The 16,868-nt window shown below is 41.9% G+C and overlaps 1 protein-coding gene across 4 annotated transcripts in view; it reads right to left on the bottom strand.

The window, feature by feature from the left end:
* ASB14 (ankyrin repeat and SOCS box containing 14) overlaps window positions 1–16,868 on the bottom strand; it is a 92,382-nt gene that overhangs the window by 49,509 nt on the left and 26,005 nt on the right. For 2 of the 4 annotated variants that reach the window (XM_053294250.1, XM_053294251.1), the window contains exons 3-10: window positions 16,408–16,461; window positions 14,493–14,626; window positions 13,182–13,340; window positions 8,185–8,430; window positions 6,545–6,716; window positions 5,686–6,229; window positions 4,674–4,827; window positions 2,411–2,594 (exon numbers count right to left, since the gene is read on the bottom strand). In XM_053294250.1, the coding sequence (XP_053150225.1) occupies window positions 2,416–2,594; window positions 4,674–4,827; window positions 5,686–6,229; window positions 6,545–6,716; window positions 8,185–8,430; window positions 13,182–13,340; window positions 14,493–14,626; window positions 16,408–16,461 (1,642 nt within the window). In that variant the 3' untranslated portion in view covers window positions 2,411–2,415. Of the gene's footprint in view, window positions 1–158; window positions 2,595–4,673; window positions 4,828–5,685; window positions 6,230–6,544; window positions 6,717–8,184; window positions 8,431–13,181; window positions 13,341–14,492; window positions 14,627–16,407; window positions 16,462–16,868 lie in introns of those variants that run through there. The other 2 variants (XM_053294249.1, XM_053294252.1) reach the window with 2 other exon arrangements.

The following is a 16,868-nucleotide window of genomic DNA, read 5'->3' as shown; positions in this document are numbered from 1 at the left end:
TTACAAACTATCAAACATAACTAATTCTGTATAATTATTTTGTGGTTAGGGTTTTCTCATCCCTCTACATGGTTACACATTTTATCCATGGGAGTTGAACTGTGGCAGTGGCATTCGCTTGATAAATATGGCTGTGTATATTGGACTCTTAAGATAAATAAAGGGAATCCAAATTTATTTAAAATCAGTAATCTTACTGGACATAGAAAGACTGGCTAACATTCTGAGTAGTATTAGAAACATGTAACAGGAGCTTTGTCCGTGGAAAACTGCAACAGATCTTCAGCCTAGTATGTTGCTGAGCAGAGGGAGAGAGGTAGCCTCCTCCCTCCAAAAATATATTTTTACTTTAGAAATATGTCCTTGAGGGCTGGGCAGCTTTTTGATCCCCTAAAGGCCTTGGTACGTTCTCTCTGGCCTTTTCTCCTATTTCTTGTATCTAGGAGGCTGCAGGATGAAAATTTATAGGGAATAATAATAATAATAATAATAATAATAATAATAATATGGCTCCCTGTCCCCAAAGGGCTCACATTCTAAAAAGAAACATCAGACACACACCAGCAACAGTCACTGGAAGTACTGTGCTGGGGGAGGATAGGGCCAGTTACTCTCCCCCTGCTAAATAAAGAGAATCACCACGGTAAAAGGTGCCTCTTTGCCCAGTTAGCAGGGGTATCTAGAGGTAGGTGGTATCTATGCAAACAATTCCTTCCTCTTCTGTTACGTCTGATCTATATCAAGTTTCTGTGCTTGCTCTACTTGTGGCCACAATAAAAAAGGGTGTTTAATCCAGGCAGAACCTGAAGCTTCTGAGTTCTCGTCCACAGTTTTTGTCCTCACTTGTTTTTTTGCCCAATGGGATCCAGTAGGCTACCATGTTGTGGAATGAACTGAGGTGCTTGCCAACTCCTTGCAACCCTAAATTTTCATTTTGCTTCTTGCTAGATTTAAATATCAGGGCCATCTTTTCAGGGTTGAAATGACTAAAGTCTTCAGTTTAATCACTCAGAGTTAGACTAGTACTTCAAACTATACCCGACACAAATTTACCTGTGCATGATGTTGCATCTTAACCCCACCAATTCTAAATTACATCATTTCTGATCCAACTAATTGTCTTTAAATAAAACTATATGTAACTAGTTCTGCCATTAGGTGAATGAGGCTGTGCATTTGAATACATATCTCCTTGAAAACAACACAGTACAGAAAGGCAACATCTTTAGTTTCTGATCCAGCAACTGATACTCTGTAACTGTATGATTGAGAGGGAATTAACAGAAAATATTAGTATTTGGTTTTTTAAACGACACTTGTATTGGTACTTTCGGTTCTGCATAGCGCCTCAGAGCAAAAGGACCAACTATTAGTATCTGCTTCCATTTGTGGTAGGGGCAGATTAGATATTTTTCAGTTTTCTTCCAATATTAACCAAAGCAACAAACCACCACATATCTCACTGGAAAGCAACAGTATCATAACAATTATGCTTTTTAAAAAATCACCCAGCTACAAAATAGAGCACGCCCTTTTTATGGCTCTTAGTGTCCTCTATATATGACACATTTTAGGAAAAGTAAGATGGAAATCTTGCTTGTTACTGTTAGGTTTAAATTAATAAATTACTACTCTCCAGTGGGCTCTCCAGTTTTATCAAGAAGAATTTTTGCTTGTTTTATACCACATTAAAACTAGCAGTGTTGTTAGTATTAAATGATTAGAATTCCACAAAAAGAAAGTGACAATGAGTATACTAATATATTGTAGGTATGTCCACGATCATAAATATCTGATCCAATTTATACCTTTATTTGGTATTTTGACCCTTCAGAGCATTGGTATTCGATTGCTGATGGGCAATCTGGGAACTATAGGCAAAAATCCTGATAGTCTATTGAGAAATACATTTTTTAAATTGGCAAGAAAATCTTGGTGCACACGGTAGAGAATAGCAGGATTCTGTGTGTTTGATTTCAATTACATTGGCCCATCCATTGATTTTTAATTAATTTTAAAAAGCAATCAAGTGGAGAATTTGGCAACCCAGTGACTGTCTCTGGTGTTTTATGTTTAGATTGTGAGCCCTTTGGGGACAGGGATCCATCTTACTTATCTAGTTTTTATTTCTCTATGCAAACTGCTTTGGAAACGTTTGTTGAAAAGCAGTATATAAATATTTTTGCTGTTGATGAATGTGGACTCCATTTTGTATTTCCTTTGCTATTTCCCTCGATTTATTTTTTCTGATATGTTCCCTGATACTATATCAGAGAATTCCAAACCTATATAGCCTTCTAAATATTGGATCAGACTTGCTACTTCCAATGCTGGGACAGTTCTGATATCAGAAATCTGATATTGCATAGGCCTAATATATAGGATATCCTCTGACCACAAACTTGTGCACCTGAATTAGTAGATTCCTTTCAGATTTCCTTGTCCATAGAGATCATATTCCTTATAGAGTATATATTCTTTCATACGGTTTGGTAGTGGAAGAAATGTCAGGAACACAGGACATCGTAGACGTAAGCGCCCCAAGCATTTCCGGATTCTCAGTCGGCAAAGATGTTGCAAAGAACGGGTGTTTGCTGAAAATGAAGGCGCATGGGCCAATATAAATGTCAGTCTTTGGAGCTGCTTTTGAAATTCCTGCTTCAGCCCGCTTAATTTTGGGGGAGTAGTGTACATGCAGCTGGGTTCAAATTACAGAATAGCAATAGCACTTACATTTATATACTGCTCTATAGCCGGAGCTCTCTAAGTGGTTTACAATGATTTAGCATATTGCCCCCAACATTCTAGGTACTCATTTTACCGACCTCGGAAGGATGGAAGGCTGAGTCAACCTTGAGCCCCTGGTCAGGATCGAACTTGCAACCTTCTGGTTACAGGGCGGCAGTTTTACCACTGCGCCACCAGGGGCTCAGAATAGCCCTGTTGTTGACATCTGTGAGGCCAATAACACAATTCCCTGCTTTTCAGCCTTAGTTCCCATCAGTAAAAGGGGTGGGGGGGATTATTTACCTCCCAGAATTTACAAAGGTTAATGAGGTTGTCAAGATAGGATAAGCTGTAAATTCAAAGCAAAGCTTTGATAAATCAAGGCAGTTACCAGAGCCAGCGTGGTATAGTGGTAAGAGTGCTGGACTAGGACCGGGGAGACCCAAGTTCAAACCCCCATTCAGCCATGAAACTAGCTGGGTGACTCTGGGCCAGTCACTTCTCTCTCAGCCTAATCTACTTCACAGGGTTGTTGTGAAAGAGAAACTCAAGTATGTAGTACATCGCTCTGGGCTCCTTGGAGGAAGAGCGGGATATAAATTTAATAATAATAATATATATAAAACACTTTGAACACTCTAAAACAGGGCTGTGCAACTGATATTGATCCAGTGCCTGGCACAATCAAGAGCCAGCCACACAGTGAAGCAGGATCCTGCAGCTTCAGAAGTTTGTTGCACTAAATGAAAACTGCATCTAGTAGCTGGGGTGCATGTGTGATTGCCTTAGTTTGGAATCACACATGCCAGTAAACTTACTCTGGGCTTGTAGATTTTGGAGCATGGGGGGTAGTAAGTGCTGTTTGGGTTGACAGTACTTTCATCAGTGCTGTATTTGTGGATGGGAAATTAAAAAAAAAAAACAGAGGCAAAGCCTCAAGAATTTGTTCAGAACACAAGGCTTATGATGCCCAAAGTATTTTGGCTTGAGCCTTCCTTAGTGATACAGAAAAAAATTGCAAGAGTCTACCATTGATGAGAACTCAAAAAGGCATGGAATCTCATATGCCCTTTACAGACAGAGGACTCCAATGTGATTCTAAATAAGGTACACTGATTATTGTGACTTTGAGTAATAATAGCAAACTAGCCGACCTGCACAGAGCAACTGGGCGCTCTTTGGGGCTGGCTGTTCCCCCCATCCTGTCCCACTCCCTCTTGCCCCCTCCCTCCTGCCCCCACCCCTGCCCCCACTCTCGATGCAGGGTGCCCCACTCGCTTCCCCACCACCTTGCCCTCTCGCCGGCTCTCCCCTCGCCTGTGTCTGGCCTTCCAGCCATTGCCTCATGCTCCCGTTGGCCGGGCCGCTGTCGCCACCTCCTCGCCAGGCCAGGCCATCCCGCTGCCTCTGCCTCCCATTGCCCAGCCGAGGCTGCCGCCGCCTCCTTATCTCCCAGCGGCCATCCTTACTCGGGACAGCCTGGCCGAGGCCACCACCTCCGCCTTTACCAGGATGGCCTGGCCAGGCCAGGCCGTCCCACCACTGCCTTCACCTCCCAGCGGCTAGCCGGGGCCGCATCATCCTCCTCACCCAGGATGGCCTGGCCTGGCCAGGCCAGGCCGTCCCACCACCACCTCATCTGGCCATTTTGCGGCCTGCCACCACCTCCATTTTTTCTTTCCCCCTCAATTCTCGCCCAAAGCCAGAACTCTTGCAATGTGTCACGAGAGTTCCGCCGCCAAATCCAGGAGGGCACATATGCTGGCTAAGAGAACTAAATATATAGATAGATTCAAACCTACTGGATCCTTTTAGCTTTGTCCAGTAGGTTTTTAAAGAATTTATTTAATTAGCTTGTTAAGCTGATGCAACTGGTGAACTATAACACAGCACATCATCTTTGAAATTTACATTGTTCTGGATGCTGAACTGTATTTGACACTTACTCAAAATTGCATTGATTTCTGGCCATAACTTTTGTTCTTGAAGAACTGCTTGAAGCTTACAGCAGATGCTGATATGATCAACATAATCTAGCATCACACGCACTACTTTTCCAGAGAGGTGCCTTAACCAGGATAGTGTTATCACTTCACAGAACTACGAGTGAGAAGACAAGAGGGGTTTGAGACCACAGAATTCAACACTGTATCACTGAAGTTCCATAGAGCAGGGATTCTCAACATTGGGTCTCTAGGTGTTATTGGACTTCAACTCCCATAATCCCCAGCCCCAGTGGCCGTTGAGCAGGGATTCTCAATGTTGGGTCCGTAGGTGTTATTGGACTTCAACTCCCATGATCTCCAGCCAAAGGCCACTGGGGCGGGGGATTATGGGAGCTGAAGTCCAATAACACCTGGGGACCCAATGCTGAGAATCCCTGCCCTAGAGGAACCTAGTGGCCAACATTTCCTGCAGCTGTACAGAGATGGAGAGAGATATAGGGATGGTGCTGCAGACTGCTAAAGCAATGAGGATGCTGATGATGATGTACAGGCGTGAAAGCAGGGCAGCATACCCATAGTTTCCACATTGTGCCAAGTAAGGAAAACTGGGGGGATGCTGCTTTCAAGCCTGTGTGTTGGCAACAGTATCCTTCCTGCTTTAGGAGCCTACAGCAGTATCCCCACACCTGCCTCCATCTCCATATGCCTGTGTGGCATGTCAGCCTGTCAACTCACAGACCAAAACAGCAGCAAAGCAAAATTATTTGAGTAAAAATCTACTATTAATTTTCAATTCTTACTAATGCAACTGAGTAGAAATCCCACCCAACAGGTTCAATTTGAATAACTGAACATTTCCCATCGTTTTTAAAAGGTCCCCATCCCCATCCAGACCTGCTTCCATTTCTGGAGCCTTAGTGGGGGAGGGGGAGAAATGGACTGGGAGAATTTGCAGATTGATAGTGGACACAGTAGGGGTTAAGCACCCCTCCTTCCTATAGGAACTACTTACCATTGTGTCTTTGATAACAGTGGAGGTCCACCCTTCAAATATGTACTGAGAATGTATGCTGTCTCCATGAGGACAATCAAAGCAACGACACACGTTGTAGCCATAATTCAGCAACATCCTTAACATGACTTCATCTTTCAATGTGTACTGCAAAGCTGATGGGAAATGTGTTGTATTCACCCTGCAGAAGTAGTTCACATTGGCCCCATGGCGAAGCAGGAGACTAATGAGCTCATAGTTGCCCATTCTCAAGGCCACCTGGAGACAGTTAACTGGGTCTTGGTTTGGTAGGGCTCCCGCTTCCAGGAGCAATTGAGCTGAGCTGATATCCCCATTAGAAACAGCAAAATACAAAGCCGATTTTCTCTCATCATCATAGCCTTTGCGAATTCTCTGATGCAACATAAAATTGGCATCAAATCCAGATTTGAGAAGGAACTCAAGGCACTGAGGATGCCCTCCTGCTGCTGCTGAGTGAACTGGACTGATCCCACTCTCCTTTATAACAGTGTAATCTGTCACTGGAACCAATATCTGTAAAGCCCTAGGTAGAAAAACAGAGGCAATCAGATTCTTCAAGAGACTTGAAGGTTTACAGTTGCAGGTTGAGTTTCTATTTTGCTCCTATTACTTACGTTTGAATGGCAGATGAGCTTACAAAATATTAGGAGCCATCCTACCTGTTGTTCTGTGTTCTGTGTCACAGGGCAGCTTACAAAAGGGGGAACAGTTAAACAACTTCCCTGAGAGGCATTATTGGTCTCCCCAGGTGTATGACAAACTTCAGGGCTGACTATAAGAGCCTTCCACTGGCCAATTCCCCAGGTCTCATAAACAGAGCCGGCATGTTCTAACTTACAAGTAGTGTCCTTTATAAGCAGCTCTGTGGATAGGCAGATGACCTGAGTGCTTTGGCACATTAGCGTCAGCACCATACTCTAGTAGAAGAGAGACAGAATCTGGATTTCCTCCTCCAGCAGCTTCAAATAATATAGATGCACAATCAGATGCCTGGGAAAGAACATCGGCACCTAAGAAGGAAAGAGCAACAGTTTAATATACACGAAATCATTAGCATAGGAAATCTGCTATACTGTGAATTGTAGTCCTTTTGGAAAGAGTGTGCTGGAATCAGTTGAGCTCTTATTGCGACAACTTGGGGGTAAAGGATCAGTGCTAGAATATTGCAGCAGGACAAATCTTGAAGCAAGGGCTTAATAACCAAGGGGCCTTAACTCATTATGTTCCCCCATCCGGCCTGCTGCTAGGGGTGTGCATGGAACTGGATTTGTACTCACAAAGAGGACTGGTGGTGGCAGCCGCAGGGGGTGTGGCAGCTCCCCACCACCCCACCAGCCTCCCCCAGAGTAGCCTGGGCTGGCAGCAGCCTGGTTGGGGTCTTCTGCGGCTTGGTTAGGGCATCCATGCATGGAAGCCATTTTAGTTACCTCCGCACATGCATGGATTCCATTTGCGTGACCATGGCCCAGGCTACTCCACAGGAGGCTGCGGGGGGGGGGGAGCCGCCCCCTGCCCCCGCCCCCACCAATCCTTTTTGTGAGTACTACTGACTCCACTCCCACTCCCTCTAGGCCTAGGGAAGCCCCCCCCCCCACTTTACTGGTAAAGGGGAATTGTCAGCAGATTCCCCTTTACCAATAGACCCCCCAGACTGGTCCAGTCTAGTTCAGACTCTGACTGGCTGAACCAGGCCAATTCGATTCAAACCACAATTTGAATTGAGCCGGCTTGCACATCCCAACCTGCTGCTATCTCCCCAGCAACTTTTCCCCAAGTTTGAATGAATTGGCAACTCTGGCTGTTTCAAAAGTGAAAGCAGAAGCTTTTGCTCTTCCTCTCTGGTGCTTGGAGAAGGGAGGGAGGGAGGGCAGGCTTGTCCCAAGTAATCTGAACAATGGTTTAGAATTCTCTAAATTGGGTCAATCATGTGTTTAATTTATTTTGACCTCTAAATAAACCAGCTGCAGTTTTAATCAGAACTGATATTTAAACCTAGGGGCTAGAATTGTTTCCTGGACATGCCCACCAAACACGCCAACAGAGCAGGCAAGTAAACCAAAGGCCTCACTTTGCTTGATTAGTGATGAGCAAAGTTTTGCAATTGTTGCCAGTGTGTATACATTATCATTACTGCTGGGCCCTCAATGTGCTCTATAGGCTACTTACAGATCAGCATGCCTGCTAGTTGGCTTGCTAGGATTGGGTGCTCTGAGTTAGCATACCCAGCACTGAGGGAGAAATCATACAGTAATGTCCCTATAAAAATCATTCTGCCACCAGCTCTGTATCGTTTATTTCATGTTATCTGCTTTCACAGAAGAAAACACAGGATTTTCAACTTCTGAATTAAGCAATAGGACGTGAATTCTGCCCCTTTGATTCCATAGGAGGAGACAACAGCATACAACTGGATTGTTCCTGCAGTCACCAGACAACCTAAGGTCCACACTTCACAAGGAATTGTGTATAAGTTCTCACCTTTCTGAAGTAAGATTTGCAGAATGTGTGTATGCCCATTCTGTGCTGCCAGTGCTAGAGGCGTGAGCCCGTACGAACTTCGTGGATCTGGATCTGCTTTGGACCAAAGCAGAAGCTCCACCATGGATTTTAAGCCTAGCCTGGCAGCCTCATGTAAAGCTGTTCTCTTGTTGACACACTGGAGATTGGGATTGGCACCGAATTCTATCAGCAAGGAGGCAATTTCATACGAGTTGTGTTTAATTGCTGCAAAACAGTAGATTGCAAAGAGCAGCATTGAATGTATTAATTCAAAAGATCTTGCACTGAAATACTTCTATCTACTTTGACACCAGGGCAGGAGAAATCTTTGTTCTGTTGTCTGTCGTGCTATTTATATACAGGAATAAGGTCACATAACACTGTGAGGAGCTAAAAATAGGACCAAATTCTTCAGTTCTAGATTTAAAAATATATATTGACCTATTTATTTTACAAATAGGGTTTATTTTGCTATGGGGTTTGGCTGCTTTTACAGTTGCTCCTGTAGTTCCCTCTGTTCCCAGTGAGCCTCCTTGCTGTCCCTTTGAAATGGAACATGTCAAAAGGGCAAACACCAAACCAAGCTGAGAAACCACATCTCACTTGCTCCCAGCTAGTGGCACAGGAGAAAGCCAAAGTCAGAACCCCAAGCCAGCAACCAGCAGACCAGTTCCTGGTTCTTCCTTTGGTTCTGCAATTGCGGCAAAACGTTCTGTATAAAATCAAAATACTAGACCCTCCATTAGGGTGGCAGCCAAAGAAGACAGATTGGAGCACAGCTTCACATTTGGCCAGTCTGATAATTGCTGGGCTGTCCAATAGCTACAGAAGCGATGCTTCTGATAGCTACACCAACATGAGGCAGGCACTGCACTGTCTCTCAAAAACCCTAACTCGATGTGGTAATGTCTTAGCTGACAAAGAGGCAATCAAAGTAAATGGAAATCGGTGAGAGTTCCAGCTGTCGCAATTAACAGAGGAACATAGAACACAGACTAGAGAACTCAGTGATTCTGCTGAGATGCAGGCAGGTTAAAATATATCATCAAAAACATCTCTAGTTATTAAAAATAGGTTAAGAGACAAGACAGTGGAAGGTTAAGGTGCCTTACATGCAACAGCAACTCTACACTGAAATGGTCACAGACTATGTAGCTTTTGCATTCCATAGCCCTTTGGCTCTACTCTTTACAATCTCCACCCTTTCTCTTTCTCTTTCTCTTTCCTGAAGTGTATATATACCTGCCAAAAGGCTATGAAACTTAATGTATCTGATGAAATGGGATCTACTTCACAAAATTATGTCTATAAAATCTTGCATGGTATGGTGAGAGTGGCGAGAAAGAAATTGTTCTCCCTTTTTCACAACACTAGAACCCAGTGGTCATCCCATGAAACTGATTGCCAGGAAATTTAAGAATGGCAAAAGGAAGTACTTTTTCACATAGTGCATAATTAATTGATGGAATACTTTGCCACAGGATGTGGTGATGGCCACCAGCTTGGATGGCTTTAAAAGGGGCTTAGACACATTCCTTGATGACAGATCTATCAGTGGCTACTAGTCTTGATTACTAAAGAGTTTCTCCAGGCACAGAAGCAGGATGCCTCTGAATACCAGTTGCAGGGCAGCAACCGCATAAGAGAGGGCATGCCTTAACCTCTTGCCAGTAGGCTTCCAGCTTACTGTGAGAAACAGAATGCTGGACTAGATGGACCTTGGGCCTGATTCAGCAGGGCTGCTCTTATGTAAGTAATGTATTTATTGTTGTAACAAAATTAAACATAAAACACAACACAACATTAAAAAGGAGCAAAATACATGAAATAACATAGGTGAAACATAACAGAAAAAGAAAAAAGTCTTTAAAAAAACAATTTAAAAAAATAGCCTAAAAACCTATCAGCAATTACCTCAATCAATAAAGCATATAGAATAAGACTAGACCTCTACAATTTAGAGAAAGGCTTAGTAGATATACATCTCTTTCTTTTTTAATTAAAAGACAATAAAGCAAAGGTAGCAACTTCATAACTAAAATATGGAATTGCATCCACAAGAAGGTAGTTTAAACATGCCACATCTGAGCCCTTACATGTATCAATAATCTGGTTCAGTATTCCCCCCCACCCCCGATCACATCATAAAAGGGGCAGTGTAGGACATAATTTATTTATTACATAATGGATAATGTCCTCCACTTGCCCTGAACCACAAGGGCAAAGACGCTGCTCCAAAGCTGTGGCAAAGAGTGGGAGTCTGAAATCTACCTTCAAGATACGCTGAAGGCATGGTTTGAAAGCATAAGATAGTAAATGCCTTCCTTGGTGCACAGGTGAACTTAACCAGGTATTGTGAGAAACTTCTTGGTACTTCTAAGTACCAAGATGAAAACTTTGAGGACTGCACAGCAGCAGCATCTTGGCTAGCATCCTGCTCAAGGAGCTAATCTCTAATGTTTTCCTCTGCTCTTGTAAATTCCTATATTGCAAAATATAGGACAGCAAATTTGTCCCTCCCTGATTCCTATCCATGTAATTCAAGTAGCAGGATTTAACTAAATGATGTTCCAGGAGGCTGTCTAGTTTCTTAAAATACTTTAGCAATGGCAGATATATTCTAACAGAGATTGAGGGCAGCCCTACCTCCAATCTTAGATAAGCAGTAGGAATACGCTGGGGGAAGCCCAGGATTTTCCTTAGGAAACTTTTGAACTATTTCCAGCTGAGCAGTAATGTTCTCATCCTATCCCCAGATCTCATCGCCATACAGCATCTGTGATATCACTTTGCCCTGGAATATTTTAAGTGCAGGAGCTATTTCCCCTTTTGGAATTTTTTTAAAAAAAATTAAAATAGCCCCCCCCCGAGCATTGGGCAGCTGTTAGAGCAATGTTAAGGTGCACCTTCCATACAAGAGACTTATAGAAGGAAAAAGGAGAGCATTATTTGTTGAGCATTATTTGAGAGCTCTATTTGTTGAGCATGGATTGACCACCTGTGCTTAATGTTTCTGCTGCCAAAAACTACCACTTCTGTTTTGTCATAATTAATTATCAGTTTCTCCTCTTCACAATAATTGGCCAGTCTAACCAACATCCTTCTAAGTCCGATCTCAGCACAAGAAATAAGTGCCATATCACTGGCATACATTAGAAGCAAGACTTTGTGTCCACTGAGTGAGGGAGGGGGGAAATTTTTCAATTCCGTAGGCTATACAATATAATTGCTTTAAAAACTGGAGCCAATAACCAACCCTATTTAACACCTCTCTTCAATAAAACAGGATCACATAGAGACCCTTGTTGGCCCACTTTCACCCTAGCTTTGATATTAGAATGTAATTCAATCAATAACCTAAGAAGTCGCCTATCAATATCTGTCCTCTCAAGGGTCTCCCACAATCTAGATCTATCAAATGCTGACATAAAGTCAATAAATGCAGCATAAAGTTGTTGTTTTTTATGGCCATTGGTATATTTTTGAATTAGAGCCTTACGGGTAGCACAGTTATCAATTGTGCTATGGCGTTTACGAAAACTAGCCTGCTCTGGATGAAAATGTTTTATCGCTTCCTCCCAATCCTCCCTCTTATTTAAAAGACGTTGAGAATATAGCTTGGAGGAAACATCTAAAAGAATAATTGGATGATAATTAGAGGGATCCTGCCTGTTAGCTTAAAAAAAATGGATATATGATACTTTGTTTCCAGTTATGGGGCATGACACACAAGTTATCAATTTCTGAAAAGAGTCTCGCCAGAATGGGGGCCCACCAGCAAACATTCAGCTTATAGACTTCAGGGAGCACCATGTCCTCTCCAGGAGCTCTCCCAAGAGCTAAAGGTAGTAATCAGCTGCTTACACTCTACTTCCATGACAGCTGGCCACACTGGAAGTTTATCTGTGTGTTCTGTTGGCTCACTTGGGGGGCAACTATAAATAATGGGAGAATGTTGAAACCAATCCTTTGCCAAAATATGTGCATCTGGAATAGTATTATACTTATAATATACATATGAGTGCCATTTGCCACCAAATTCCAAAACTTCCTCTTGTTTTTTTTTAAATTATACTAAGGCCAAGCTCTCTCCATTGATCATTATAATAGGGGAGCTTACTATAATGATTTTTAACAGCTGTTTATATTGGAGGAGGCAGGGAAAGCAGCTCCCAGTCAGTGATTCAACAAAATGCTGACTGGGGAAATTCTGCAGGGATCGACTGGCCCTGTCCCCTGATGTCACTGACCGACTGGCCTTGATGTCAGATGCAGGGGGCATGGCTTGGGGTGCGTGCACGCTTTGCACATGGACAGTCACAAGGGGCAGGGGAGCCACCCGCAGGACTATGCCCTCCAACCTCCCAAGTGCTCCCTATGTCCCTGCCAGTGTTCCCTCTAACAGGGATTCAGTTCTCCACAACTCCCCGCATCCCCTCCCCAGCTGCAATGGCCTTTGGCTAGGGATTATGGGAGTTGTAGTCAACAACATCTGGGAATCCCTGTTAGAGGGAACATTGGCACCTCCCGTATGAAGACATTTATTTCTGCATCAAAATTGTTCTTATGTAAAAACTTATGTTAAAACAATCTGTTAATCTTTAAGGTACCACAAGACTCTTTAAAATAAAAAAATGAATAAGTAGCAGTAACTGACATGATGAGGAACACAATTCAATGTAGTCTCATTGAAATTAAAATTAGGCACCGGTAAACTTGTCCTTTTAATTTCAGTGGGACTACTGTGAATAATTTTCTTTATCATGTCAGCCATTGCTTCTAACAGAACATATTTCTACCACATATGTTCAGTATTGTGATGTTAGATGTCATCTTACCATATTTCCAACCTACTGCATCAGGGCTGAAGAGGTAAAACATGCACATTGTGTACACACACACACACACACACACACACACACACACACACTCTAACAGTAAAATAGTTGCTACATAAACTACATAATATGATTTACCAATAATTAAAGCAGAATCTCCTTCTTCATTTTTAATATCAGGACTGAAGCCATTGATCAGCAGAAAATGAACATTTTGCACAAAACATTTGTCCACTGCTACAAACAGAGGGGTTTCTCCTTTCAGATTTGTCTGTTGCCACACAATGGGGTGTGAGGCTGAAAGAGAACAATGTTAAACTGTTAAATTCTGGATGTTAAATATATTAAAGGTAAGATCTCATTTCAAATTTATAGAAATATTCTGTGGAATAAATAGATGTGAGAATAAGTTAGTGAGATTGAGAGATTTATACCATATGGATAAACTTAAGACATTCAGTCAAATACAACAACTAGTTGTTGATTTAAGTTGTTCATGTTTTCAGTTGCTACAACTGAAATCATGTCTTTCTTCATACTAGGTGTTATCCATGTCCAGTAGAGATCTGACCAAATTTGAGACAATAGTGTTAGAAAGAGGTTATGAAGTATGAAAACCCTTGACCAGATTAAAATAGGTTTGGAAGATGGACTTACCAAAAGTTCTAAATGAAGGAGAGTGGGGAAAATCTGGTCTAGTAATTCTTTACATTAGTTTCAGCTCAAATTAAAGAAAATTATATTAAGATAACCCATAAAAGGTATATGACCCCAGTGGGACTAGCTCATATTATAAAGAATACATCACCTAATTGTTGGAATAATAGTTGTAAGGAGAAGGGGACTTATTACCATCTATGCTAGATGTGCCTGTGAGATAGGATTTTCTGGGAAATAAGGTTTTTTTTTTAGAGATGGCAAAAATCATCATCCAGGAAATTCAGCCAGATCCCTTTTTGGCCTTGTTAGGTATTTTTTCAGGGGAACAAGAGTTATTGAAATCTAAAGACTTGTTATCTTATATGTTAATAGTAGCCAGATTGGTCATAGCTAAAAATAGGAAAGAAGGTGTTTTCATTAGAGGATTGGTATAATAAACTTTGATATTTAGCAACAGCTGAAAAACTAGCCTATTCTTTAAATATTCAAAAAGGTATAATGCCATCTGTATCTTTTTCATGATTTGGCATGATCTATTATTATTTCTTGATTCATAAAAATTATGGAAGTAAGGGATCAATTCAGTTTATTCAAGTTTGGAAAGATGTATTTGTTTAAGAATGATTTTGATGTTGTAGATGTAATCTACCAAACATTCTGTTTTTATTTGCTTGTGTGTTCTTTAAAAATAAAGTAAAATAAAAATAAAAATGAGAAATGGGCATATGCTTGGACACCAGGTTAGCATGCAAGTCTAATTTAACACAGAGAATACACCGAGGGTTCTACCTTTCAGGGTTATTTCTAAAATATTCTTGTTCAGTTGTGCTGCAGCTTCGTGTAAAGGAATGCAGCCTAGTTGGTCTGCTTCCTGGAAAGCAGAGCCATTACTCATCAGCTTGAGCAAAGCATCTTCTTCACCTGTTAAGTTAAAAAAGACAGAATAATGCACACCTATGCTCTTTAAACCATGGCTGAAGGCGGCAAGAGGGAGCATCCCCACCACCCCGAATTCTAATTAAAAATTTTTTTTGATTAGGTTGCTCTGGTTCCCTCCCCCTCTGCCCACACCCATTAGTTAACAGACAGCCTAGACTAGAGAAATGTCTGAGACCAGTCCTGGTGTACTAATAGTACCAGGCTCTGCCAGCCAGCCTAGACTCTTGATACTGTTCTGGAGGAGGGAAGGCCTAGGGCAGCAACAGTTCATAGCCAGACTAATGTTGCTTGTTCTCCTCTAATGATATTCGCTGATGGGAAGAGGAAAATTACTCAAAGTAGTCCCACTGAAATTAAAGGGACAAGGGACAAGTGAGGCAGTGCCTGACTTGTCCTTTTAATTACAATGGGTCACTTTGAATAATTTTTCTCAGACACTGACTGCTTCTGATTTGCTCTGCAAATCTTACAAGATCTGGACACTCCATAAATACAAAGTTAAAATATACATGGCTGCACATAGGTTTGCATAGCGATCCTTAAGCATGATCTACTTCAATTTAGCTGCAGTTCCCCCCTCACAATAATGGGCTTGCGTGCAATAGGGTTCCCTGGTCCTGGTAAAATATATCCGTTCTCCTCCCCCTGGCTAGGGGCTGTGCCAAAGACCCTCCATGCCCTCAGGCTGCTCTAGGTCTTTCTCTGTCTACAAGCAGAGACAGAGAGGAAGGTTAGCACTGCATTTTATATAGACTTTAGCAGCTAACTCAGGAACCAGCTGGGAGGGGGAAAGATCATAATGGTGGTGGTTATTGTGTTGAAGAAATACATAGGGTCTTTCTGATCCTCTGTTTATAGGCTGTTATAGCTAAGTGGCAGTGAAAGAAAGTCACTTTGCTCATACTCAGCTATGGCATTCAAATTAAGGTCTGGTTCTAATCCCTGGTGAGCCCTGACTGAGATTAAACTCTTAATTGGTTAATTAAGCTAAAAACAGGTACTAGGGCTGGAATCCAATCACTGCTGGCTCTTATGTTTCCAAACTGGGATTCTTAGAACACATTTTCCTAGGAATAAGACAGACCCTTGAAATTACTGGGACTCAAAAGTGAGTAGACACACCTAGGATCATGTTCCTAATTGGCTTCTCTTGCTCAGCATGCCTCAGTATAGTAACAATTTAAGACCTTTAATATAAATGAGTATTCTATAGTTTTATCATTTATTATGAAGTTATTTATGGATATGTTATAAGTCTCAGGTAACGTTGATGCAGCTAGTGATTTGATAGGTATGATCTCTGATGTAGAGTGGAGATGGTTGAGAGAATTGACTGGGTGGAGGCTCATAGGTCCAAAAGCATGTACAAGCACAAGAAAAATGCACAGATGTGAATAGCATGACACAAATGCACCCCAACTACAGCCCCACCAACTCAAAGTCACCATCCTTGACTGACCTCTCCATCAATAATTACTTCTGCGGCTGCCTGTGCTTTAAACTGAAAGGCACTTTGGGGCATTCTTAGGTCTAGAGGGATTTTTAATCTCTAGTTTAAAAACAAAACAAAACACTCAAATCTGGTTCATACCTGTACTGTACCTCTCTTAGTTCTCATTATTTGATTACTCAGTAACTGATAGTTCAGTATGAGTTAATCAGTCTGGTTATTAAAAAGTCCATTGACTTGAAGGAAAGCAGATACTTGCTTTTGTGTCTGAAATTCCACTTAATACCCCAGAGAAACCAAGGCAGATACTTAACTTTCCGAATGGCAGTAATTATTCTTTCATGATTTGCACTTGTAGCAAAATGTAAGCTGCAAAGAGAACAAAATTATAAATCAGCCCAGATCCCCGCCCCAACAAGTCCCTGTCATGATTATACACTTAAATTTATAAAGTAAACAAACATGAAATTAGAATGTAGGAAAATAAAGGGGAGATTAAACTGACATTTACCATACAAATGTGGTGCAAGTAAAATGAAGACTAAGGCTGTAATCTTCTGTACATATACTTGGGAATAAATCTTTATGGGATATACTAGGATGACCATCTTAGGAGGTGGGTCTGGTTGGTTTTCTTGTTTTTAAATCAGTCACGTATCAGTCACTTCTGCATGATCCCTACTGCATATTAAGGTCATCTGAGGTGTTCCATCTCCAGTTACTACCGGTTCGTCTGCTGGTGACTCCGAGGCGGGCCTTCTCTGTAGCTGCCCCAG

This window comes from Hemicordylus capensis, chromosome 2 (genome assembly GCF_027244095.1).
Source record: "Hemicordylus capensis ecotype Gifberg chromosome 2, rHemCap1.1.pri, whole genome shotgun sequence".
Classification (NCBI taxonomy): Eukaryota; Metazoa; Chordata; class Lepidosauria; order Squamata; family Cordylidae; genus Hemicordylus; species Hemicordylus capensis.
Note: the sequence above shows the minus strand (reverse complement) of the source record. Positions and strands in the feature narration are given on the sequence as shown.